Source organism: Xenopus laevis, chromosome 6L (assembly GCF_017654675.1).
Source record: "Xenopus laevis strain J_2021 chromosome 6L, Xenopus_laevis_v10.1, whole genome shotgun sequence".
Lineage (NCBI taxonomy): Eukaryota > Metazoa > Chordata > Amphibia > Anura > Pipidae > Xenopus > Xenopus laevis.
The window spans coordinates 29,193,558-29,204,926 of NC_054381.1; the positions used below are offsets into that span (position 1 = coordinate 29,193,558).

Below are 11,369 nucleotides of genomic sequence, written 5' to 3' on the forward strand. Positions count from 1 at the left end.
GTTGCACCCTTTAAACAACTTTAAAATCATTTTTCTGGCCAGAAATGTCTTTTCTAGATGTTAAAGTTCGCCTTCCCATTGAAGTCTATGGGGTTCGCGAACCGTTCGCGAACCGCTCGCATTTTTGCGCAAGTTCGCGAATATGTTCGCGAACTTTTTTTCCGACGTTCGCTACATCCCTAATTATTATACAGCCCCTTTTGAGTTTATACGGGTATGAGAATTGTTATATAGAATGCTCCAAATATATGTAATGTCACATGGAGTACAAAAGACATTTAAAGGGCATGTAAAGGCAAAAAAATAAAATCCCATTTTTACTTTCTTTAATGAAAAAGAAACTTATCTCCAATATACTTTAATTAAAAAATGTGTACTTTTTTTTATAAGAAACCTGACTGTATGCAGTGAAATTCTCCCTTCATTTACTGTTGTGGATAGGAATTGTGAGACTGTCCCTAACTGCTGAGCAGGGAAACAATCATACTTATGAACAGCAGGTGGAGCCCCCGCCTTACTTCCCAGCCATGCAGAACTCAAGCAACTTTGTTTATGACGATCCCTAAGCAGCCCAGACCACACTGAGCATGTGCACAGTCTTAGTCTTGCAAAGATGTTTAACAAAGTTACAAGATGGTGACCCCTGTAGCCAACTTTGAAAGCATAAATCATTTGTTTGATTAGGCTTGTGGTGCAGTAAGTTCATGTTTATATTTAGTATACAAAATACAGCATTTCTTATTCTATTTTAGACTTGACATGCCCTTTAAATACATCCCCCTGGGAGGCCTCCCTTTGCCCTATAACCACATCATCACACTGGTGCCAAAATACAGGTATGGGAAACCTTTTATTCAGAAAGCTCCGAATTATGAAAAGGCCGTCTCCCATAGACTCCATTTTATCCAAATAATCCAAATTTTCAAAAATGATTTCCTTTTTCTCTGTAATAATAAAACAGTACCTTGTACTTGATCCAAACTAAGATTAATCCTTATTGGAAGCAAAACCAGTCTATTGGGTTTATTTAATGTATGTATTAAAGGTATGAAGAATCAAAATTACGGAAAGACCTGTTATCCGGAAAAACCCAGGTCCCTGAGCATTCTGGATAAGAGCTCCCATACCTGTACTACCCAATTGCTAGTTCCTGTTACTAATACTCAGAGTAGGGCCGCAGAGTTAGTGGCCGATAGACAAAATGTCACAACTTGCCATGTCCCATTACACCAAGATCTCAGAGCCTATTCTCTGTGACTGGTCTCCCCCTGTACAACCCTAATAGTGGGCCTGCCCAGGCATCCAGGATAAAAGATCTCATATGCGTATTACATGCTGAAGCTGCAGTTGCGTAGCTCCATTCCAATCTGCAGGAGTAGGTATTGTATTTAAATGCCATGTCTGTGAGGGTTTCCTCTGGGTACTCTGGTACAGGCAAGTGGCTCCTGATAAAACCAGCCAGTGTGTGTGTGTGTGTGTGTGTTATGTGGATACAACAGATTGTAAGCTCCATCAGTGCATGTACTAATGTGAATGATAAACAATTGGTTCTGCATAATATGCTAATACTATATATTAGAAAAGTGCCATTATTCGCAACCATAAACAATTCCGTTGTGCCAACTATTCCCATACACTGTAGTCCTAATATTCATTTTGTGCAGTGGTGACTAGAATGGTGGTACATTTTCCAGGTCAAGTCTTAGGGGGTTATTTATCAAAATCCGAATTTATCTCAATATTTTCAGAAAAAAACTCAGACCAAATCCGCACAGGTTTTTATTTGTTAATACACCTTCCCGAAAAAATCGGAGAAAATTGTGAAAAATCAGATTTTCATGATTTTTTCTGATTTTATACCGAAAACTCAGATTTCTTATGTTTTTTGCCCGGGGTATTGCACAAAACCCAGCGCACATCAAAAAATCATTGAGACTTCTCCCATTGACTTTTATGCAACAACGACAGATCTGAGATGCCGGATTTTCTGATTTGGACTTTTCCATCCCCGGGGTTTAATAAATTAGAAGAATTCGTGATTATTTTTTCTTCTACTAAACATTCGGACTTTATACTACAAAATTTTCAGGTTTTGGGTATTCAGAGTTTAGTAAATAACCCCTTTAGTATAGTTTTATAAAGTGTCAAAATGATCCTTTTTACAACACATTACTGCACACTGGAATGCTCACAACAGCAAATGATATTTTTGAATATTTTTCATTTACCTGTATAATGGCCTGTCTGTAATTTTAAAGCATTCTCAACGGAAACGTTGCATGTGGAAATGAATCCGCTGTGATGAGGCAGCACATCCAACAGTAGTGGCAGATAGCAAGATGACTTCCTAATGGCTCACTCTACTTCCAGTACTACATATACAGAGTGAAATGAAGGATCAGCTCTTGATAATCTTACACTGTGTAGAGAATAGCCGCAGTGCAGCTGAAGAGTGAAGCAGAGTAGTAGAGTGCGGCTGTTTGACAGCTGAGCAAAGAGACTCCAAAGCCTGATTTGTAAATTTGTTTAATAGGTGAGTGCAGGAAACAGGAAAAAAAACAGTTCTATAGCCTGGACAAACGTGTCTAAGGTTTACTGGACCCCCCAACCTTGTACAAACCTAAAGTTGATTATAGTAGAATCAGCAGAAAACTATAGAACATTCTGTTCACAATGTGGAAGAAACGTTACATCCCATATTTCTCAATCAGTTCATTCGCCTTAGAGATGTAGGCTTGCATTGCGTCTTCATTTGACAAACCTGCAATAACAAAACATCGGTTTTTTTTCTTAGAGTTAGGGTCTCAGTTTCTGTTTTCACCAGAGACCTGAAATCAATTAAGTGCAGTTAAGCAAAGTAAACATACAAGGTGTATCTCAATTATTCCGATTCGGATGCAGCCAGCCCAAGATTTGACTGGATTTCTGCCAATTCAGATTCAGTTCAATCCCGTGTTCAGCCCAACCAAATCCAAACGCTAAAAACACATATAAAAACCTACTGTATATGAAAGTCAACAGAGACCCACAGCTTGTTGCAGGTCAGTTGGAAACCCCCCAAACCTCCAGCACAGGTGCTTCTGAGCCCAAAAAACTATGGGGCTGATTTATTCATTGTAATCAGGAGCTGAATAAAACGAGGTAAAAAAAAAACAACAGACGAAAACACACTGAAGCAAAAAATATAAGAACTCATTTGCATTTTTTACCACGTTTTAACAGTTTCCGAGGGAATAAAAATGAATAACGCTGCCCTCTGATTATTTTTGGGCTAAAGCGTGCCTGTACCTTAGGTTTCCGTTGTTCCCCTTTATCTATGTGAATTGAAGCAACAGGAAGCACTTTTTTAGCAGGTCAGGATGTGCAGGAAAACTGTACCTCCCCAAACAATGTAGGTCTCTATAAAAATATAATAAATAAAACAGCTCATATGTTAAACCCTGATTCATGTAAATAAACCATTTTCATAATAATATACTTTTTTAGTAGTATGTGCCATTGGGTAATCATAAATAGAAAACTGCCGTTTTAAAAAAACAAGGGCCGCCCCTTGGGATTGTACGATTCACGGTGCACACAAACATACCAACAAACCATACTTGTTAGGTCACATGAGCCAATTAACAGATAGAGTTCTGTATTTTGCTTCCACACTTCTTCCTGTTACAGTTGTAGAGTTGTAGTATTTCTGGTCAGGTGATCTCTGAGGCACCACACAGACCATCACAAAATGTTGGTTCAAGGCAAGATATGTAAAAGGGCAAGATTTACTTAAATATTTAGACCAGTTTGGTTAGATTCTTTAATATGTCACTTAATATGATGTGAATTATCTGTTGCTTAAGTGTTCATTTTGGGGGTATAGTTTTCCTTTAACTTTTCTGCCTCTTTCTAGCTTTCAGATTGGGGTTGTGACCTCAACAGATAAAAAAAAAGATTGTTCTGTGAGCTTACAATTTCATGTTATTGTTACTTTTTATCAATTATCTTTACATTCAGTCCTTCGTTTATTCATATTCCAGTCTCTCATTCAAATGACTGCCTGGTTGCTAGGGTAAGTAAGACCATATCAACCAGATAGCTGCTGAAATACAAAACTGGAGAGAGCAAACGAAAAACTAAATAACTGAAAAACCACAAAAGAATGTTTAAAAAAATTGAAGTCCAAATGCAAATTGTCTCAGAATATCAATATCTACATTATACTAAAAGTTAATTGTAATGTAACCCCCTCTTTAAAGGAATTGTTCAGTATAAAAAATAAAAACTGGATAAATAGACTGTGCAAAAAAAAAAAAATGTTTCTAATATAGTTAGTTAGCCAAAAATGTAATGTATAAAGGCTGGAGTGAATGGATGTGTAACAGAACAGAACAGAAACTACTTCCTGCTTTTCAGCTCTCTTGGTTTCCACTGATTGGTTACCAGGCAGTAACCAATAAGTGACTTGATGGGGGGGCACATGGGCTGAGCTGAATGCTGAGGATCAATTGCAAACTCACTGAACAGTTATGTCCCATGTGGCCCCCCTTCAATTCGCTGACTAACTCAGAGTTAGAGAGCTGAAATGCAGGAAGTAGTGTTCTGTTCTGTTACACACCCAGTCACTCCAGCCTTTATACATTACATTTTTGGTTAATGAACTATATACATTTTTTATTTTGCACATTTTTACCCAGTTTTTATTTGTACACTGAACTGTTCCTTTAGCAGCAGATATGCCATTGAGACTAATGCAATCAGAGCATTAACATGCCCTTGAAACAGCCCTTTTGTGTACCACACAGTGCGAGGGCTGGTTTTCCACCTTTACGGGCATTCCCAATACACAAACCTTTGCTGTTTCCAAAAGTAGAGACAGAAAACAGGAACATATTTACCTTTTTTTAAATTCCATGCATCCCATTTTGCTTTTGCCTTGAGATCTAGCATTCCAGGGCAATCTGCAACAGAAACAAAATAGTAATTTCTTAGATTAAAATACCCAAACAAATGCCAATACATTTCAAGATTTATTAGGCCTCTAACAAAAAAACTGCCACTTTAATCAGCTGGCATACTACAGTATCAAAATGCCCCACCTGTTACTGATTCCCATAACAATCAATGGGAAAAGAGTTACCTAACGCACACATGGCAGACAGACATCCACTAAGAGGGGTTCAATCCAGGATTTGGTTTGAAATTCGGCCAGGATTTCACCATTTCAGCAGGATTCAGATTCTGGAAAATTCAAGTTCCTGGCCAAACTGAATCCGAATTATTAAAATCATGTGACTTTTTGTCCAACAAAAAAGGAAGTTAAAAGTATATGACTGATCCTAATTAGCATATGAAAATTAGAGTTTGATTCAGTCGAATTTTCCATGAATGATTCAGTCGAATCCCAAAATACTGTATTCACGATGCGACTGTCTGGAGGACGAGCTGATATATATTAGTCACTGGAGCCAGCTCTTGTGTGTTTGTGTGAGTCATATCTTTATTTTATTATTTGGAATGGAGGGTGGGAAGAGAGATGGAATAGAAAACTTCAATCAGAGCAAAGGCAAGGCATACCTGTATTTATATCTCCGACTGTTGATTGTTTGTAAAGCCCATATAATTCCTTCAGTTCATCATCAGTTGGTCTTGTTTTCAATTTCTTTACATCCTCTGCAGCTTTGTCAAAGTCCGCCTAAAGTAAAGTTCACAAAAAAAAAAGGCTTTAAAATATTGTTGGCAAAAACAATTGAGTACATTCACTATAAACTTAACTTCAAAGCTAATGTCACAATGGGAGGTAAGGTCATTCCACCAAGAGGCTGATGCCAGCAACTCTCCATCTGCTCCGTCATATTATTTTATTCAAAAAGATATAAAACAAAACTGTTAAAAACACTTATGGGCATATTTATCAAGGGTCGAATTTTGAATTGAAAAAACATTGAAATTCCCCAAAAAAACCTTTGAATCCAAAATAACTGGTGACTCCAAATAAGTTCTAGGAGGTCCCCCATAGGCTAAAACAGCAATTTGGCAGGTTTTAGATGGCGAATGGCCGAAGTAGAATCAGTACATGATAAATTTCGATATTTGAATGTTCGATTTTTTTTAATTTTTTTCAAATTCGAATAGAATTTGGACTATTGCCTAATAACGGATTCCAGTACAAACAAAACGACTGCCAAAATAACTGCCTTTGGCACAAATTCTACATGTAGAGGGACAGGATGTCTCTGTCTATAATAAAATCTTGTAGGCAAAAACAACCCCCCCTAAAAGATTTATTGGATTTAACTGTCGCTCAAAATCAGACTCCCAACTCCTGCATGAAGAGAGAATGAAGAGAGGCAGATGCTGAGAGGAGGAGAGTGAAGAGTTACGAATATTTCAGAAAAGGCACAGGATTTTTAACTGATTATACTTAGATAACTTCTGATTTTAGTATGCTGAAGCTTATATAAAATTTTCATTTTTTTGCAATAGTTCCCTTTTAAAGGGCACAAATGACAGCTAAGACTTTTCCTGCACCTGCTGACACTTTTTTTCTGCCTCTTGTGTCAGATTTATTATTTAACTGCATCTGAAATTTCATTAAATCTGTTTCTTTTCCTCTTGAGCCAGTTGTTTTCTATGCCTGAGCCACCATTAGTAGTAGCTTTGAAATGCCAGCACACATACTTAAGGTGGCCATACTCAACCCGATTTAGTTGGGCAGTTCTGTTGAATTAATTTCGCTTGACTGGGGGTATGTTGGGTGGGCACCTTAGGGGCCACTTTAACAAACCAACCCCAGATCCCAATTCTAAAATTTAATAGATTTAATATCGATCTCATTTCCTCCAAGTAACAGTATCATGGATATTTAGTTAAAGGTCATGATTTCAAAGTGGGCATAATCAGGGTGACCTATGAAGGGGACAAATTGAAGGGTTCTGTTTCTTAGGGCCAATGCTATAAACTTGTTGGTTGAGCTGCAGACCCCAAGAAGGTGCCCTTCGTGCTCAGATGGCCAAGCATTATGGTCAAGATCAGACAAACTACCTATCCAAACTTGGAATGTATAAGTTCCTTAGCTGCTAAACAAGAATGAAGTGACAAATTGCAACATGGGTTATCACTTGCAGGCTCAACACACAATAGGATGCCTTCTAAGCTAGGTCTAAATGAGAACAAGTGAACAGTCATCCTTAAACAGGTTGCGTTAAATAGGCAGGCATCACAAATTCTGGAAGGTTATCTTTTACCAACATGGTTGTTCCTGGAGTAACAATGAGAATATCATCCCTCTGGGCACACCTGAAGTGCAGGGACCGTAGTCTATTTCTCTTACTGTAAAATACTGTTGGCAAACAGAATCAAAATGACATTGACTATAAACTGAAGTTGTAGGCTAATGTCACACTGGGTGTTATGGTCATTCTTGCACACGTTTTTGTACACTTGTTCTTTGAACGCTTGTTGTGCTCAATTGATTGTACTGGTGGGTGGAGTTTCACTAGTATGTCAATTTTTTTGGGGTACATATCCCTCATCTAAGTGCAGTTGTGCATGTCTGAGGAAGGGGTCTGCCCCCAAAATGTTACATTTGATGCAATAAACGTGCAGGGGTTTCACCCCGCTTGAATTGCCTTTGTGTACTTGGTACTATTTGTTGGAGTAACATTTGGAGAGGTGCACTGGGCGTTTGTGCATAGGAGGCTGGAAGAAAGAGGATATCTTTTGTTTCAAGTGGTCATTCTGCCATGTGGCTAAAGCCAGCAGCTCTCTGTCTGCCACCATTTCCCATAGTTATCAATGAACAATGCAGTGCCTGAAGTGTTACTGTTGTGACTGTTGCTGTTCTCGATTATTTGCAGCGGTGCAGCTTTAACATCCTAAACGTAGATCTATTAATTGGATTAAACTTTACAACCACTGAAGTCTGTGCGAAGGATAAAATGAACTGCTCGGAGAACCTTTGTATGTATGATTTATGTTTAAGGAGGTTTTCATCATAAAATGTAATGTACTGCATTATCACCAGCATGAAATATAAGCCCTTGTTTCCTCTCTAGCAAATGGAGCTTCCTTGGGTGGGTGTTACTAATTCTGTTACTAATTCTGTGTCTCCTTCTCATCACTTGTTGGCTGGGTCTTATCTACTCATCTTTGCTCCAGGTGTCACCTATTGTGCTCACTCCGTCTAGCTTTTTCTTCCTCTCCCATTATATATTTATTTTCCTTGTATCCAACGCTTTCTTCCCTAAGCTTGTCCTCCTTGTGTCACGCCTGTGCCACAAACCTCTCATTCTCCCTTGGAGAGTCACTGTCGTTATGTCTCGTTCACTATCATTTTTCTACATACCGTATATACTCGAGTATAAGCCTAGTTTTTCAACCCCCAAAATCTGCTGAAAAACTGTACCTCGACTTATACTTTATACTTGGGTCAAGAGCAAAAACGGTCGCCAAGAATAGTCGCCGGCATCCAAGAATGGTCGTCGGCGTCCAAAAACTAGACGCCGGCACCTCCAATGGGAGCAGAAACCCTAAATTTTTTGATTGAAACTTACCAGAAGCTGCTGCATTTCTCACCCTCGGCTTATACTCGGCTTATACTCGAGTCAATAAGCTTTCCCAGTTTTTGGAGGTAAAATTAGGTACCTCGGTTTATACTCGGAACGGCTTATACTCGAGTATATACGGTAACCCTCCCAATGCTTTTCTAGTTCTGTTAGCGTAGCATGTAGTATTTTCTGCCTCAAATTACACAAAAATCAATCTATAGGAAATTCTTCTCTAGCACAAAAGAACATTTCGGTTAAGTTTCAAATTGATATTTTGCTAGTATGATATAAAACATGCTTGTAGGAAATCGTGATGGTTATGATGGTATACAGTGAATCAGAGAAAATAAACATTTTGGGTAAAGAAATGTGCAAATTATTTGTGCTAATTCATGAAAACTCACTCAGAAAAAACAGCTTTGGATAAATAATGTTCCCTTCACAAACTAGACTAATAATCTGTCCACTAAAATCACATTTTAGTAACTGACCCTTAATCCACATCAGCTGCTAATGATGCTGAATATTGTAGGTCAGAAGCAACTGGAGGCCATAGGCTGGGCTTCCCTTCTATACTTCAAACACGCACCCAAGATCTGCTCGCTACTTTGTAATACACAACACTAAATGGATCTACAAGATTGATTTGTAAAATCAATGACACTGCAGAGCCCTCAAATCCTTTATACAGGTATGGGATCCATTTTCCGGAAACCCATTATCCAGAATTATAGAAAGGCTGCTCCCATAGACTCCATTATAATCAAATAATCCAAATTTCTAAAATTTGAATTTCCTTTTTCTGTGTAATAATAAAACAGTTGCTTGTACTTGATCCCAGCTAAGATATAATTAATCCTTATTGGAAGCTAAACCAGCCATTGGGTTTATTTTACATTTACATGATTTTACTCGTAGACTTAAGGTATAAAGATCCAAATTACAGAACATCTATTATCCTGAAAACCCCAGGTCCCGAGCATTCTGGATAACAAGTCCCATACCTGTACACAAACAGAAAATAACAGCAAGACACTAAGAGGCCCATTTATCAAAGTCCGAATTTATCTCAATATTTTCTGAAAACTATTCCGACCAAATCTGCACAGGTTTTTTTCTCCTTATTTATCAATAAACTTTCCAGAAAAAAAATTTTTCGGGGAAAAAAACGAATCGTACAAATCTTTCGGATTTTCCACCTGAAAACCACAAAATATTTAGATTATTGCACGAAAACCAACGCAGATCTTTCGGACTTCTCCGATTGACTTATATGCAACCTTAGCAGGTCTGAGATGCTGGATTTTCGGATTCAAAATTTTTCCACCCTCGGGGTATAATAAATCCTGAAAAATTCAACGTTTTTTTCCCCACTAAAAATTTTTTATAGTAAAAAAAAATCGGAAATTTAATAAAGTAGTTTCATGCCTAATGGGGTGGGGTGCCTTTAAATTAACTTTTCGTTTGTTATAGAATGGTCAATTCTAAGCAACTTGTTAATTGGTCATCATTATTTATTTTTTCTATATTTTTTTAATTATTTGCCGTCTTCTTCTGACTCTTTCCAGCTTTCAGATGGGGGGGTCACTGACCCCATCTAAAAAACAAATGCTCTGTAAAGGCTACAAATGTATTGTTATTGCTACTTTTTATTTCTCATGTTTCTATTCAGACCCTCTCCTATTCATAGTCTAGTCTCTTATTCACACCAAAGAATGGTTGCTGGGGTTATTTGGACCCTAGCAACCAGATTTCTGAAATTGCAAACTGAAAAGCTGCTGAATAAAAACCTAAATAACTCAAAAACCACAAATAATAAAAAATGAAAACCAATTGCAAATTGTCTCAGAATATCACTCTCTATATCATACTAAAAGTTACCAAAAAAGGTGAACAACCCCTTTAAAGATAAATCTACAAAGCCAACTAAACCACTAAGATTTCTCGCTTATGATATACGGACAGGGGATTTGCAGCCCTAGAGTTGCTGTTGAGTTACATTGTCCTGAATCCCGCTCACACCCAGCAGCAGTTGCAAAAAACCTGTGATGCTTTATATTAGCTGCAGAAGCACAGTATGATGATGCCAGCAATATGTGCTCTAGCAGTTAATCCACTAACCCCTATTACAGGTAAACGGGAGAGTCTGGAAGAACAAAGAATGGATGGTACCTGTGGAGACATGGCTGGTACAGGAGTAGTAACGGCAGCACAATGTAGATGAATGCAGAAGCAGTCTGGGAATATGCAGCAGCGCGTCCTACTTTTTATATGGCTCAGCTGTCTGCTGATATCCGGTGCCTCTGATTGGTTTGCCATCTCTCATGTAAGGCATTGTTGAATGGAACACAATAACTTCTGTGAGGGGAGGCTCATCATGTAACTCTATCACTGCCAGACTCATCAGCATCTTGTGCACTATGGCTGTAGGAGAACATTGGGAATTGCAATTCAGCAAGTTCACACATGAAATACCTCTGGCTCTTCATATGCAATTATGCACATCTGTAGAAAAACATCTAGTTAAAAGTGTCCCACGGCTTTATCTGTGGCATATGGATATCTTCAATAGCCACTTATAACAAACCATGCAATGTCCCATAGGAAAGTGTCAGTATGAATTATCAATTGCAATTGGATTTCTTTATATGAAATAGATATTGATATACAGTCATATGAAAAAGTTTGGGAACCCCTCTTAAAATTAAATTTGATGGCTGCTGAGCATGGACAGCCAGCTTCAAATCATCCCATAGATTTTCCATGATATTCAAGTTGGGGAACTGTGACGGCCATTCCAGAATATTGTACTTCTCCCTCTGCATAAATGTCTTTGAA

The 11,369-nt window shown here is 38.1% G+C and overlaps 1 protein-coding gene across 1 annotated transcript; it reads right to left on the reverse strand.

The window, feature by feature from the left end:
• Positions 1–2,510: 2,510 nt before the first annotated feature.
• On the reverse strand, positions 2,511–10,810 carry LOC108718635 (acyl-CoA-binding protein homolog). The gene is made up of 4 exons (XM_018266960.2): positions 10,704–10,810; positions 5,560–5,677; positions 4,881–4,943; positions 2,511–2,761 (listed from the first exon to the last, which is right to left on the reverse strand). The coding sequence occupies exons 1-4, from the start codon at positions 10,713–10,715 to the stop codon at positions 2,688–2,690; spliced, it is 267 nt and encodes an 88-aa protein (XP_018122449.1). The 5' UTR covers positions 10,716–10,810; the 3' UTR covers positions 2,511–2,687.
• Between the last annotated feature and the right edge of the window lie 559 nt (positions 10,811–11,369).

Excerpts from the sequence above, each read along its gene's own strand:
- LOC108718635 (XM_018266960.2), bottom strand. Across the intron at positions 4,944-5,559 it reads AGTCGGAGATATAAATACAG|ATTGCCCTGGAATGCTAGAT; the intron begins GTATGCCTTGCC and ends TTTCTGTTGCAG. Across the intron at positions 2,762-4,880 it reads TGCATGGAATTTAAAAAAAG|GTTTGTCAAATGAAGACGCA; the intron begins GTAAATATGTTC and ends TTGTTATTGCAG.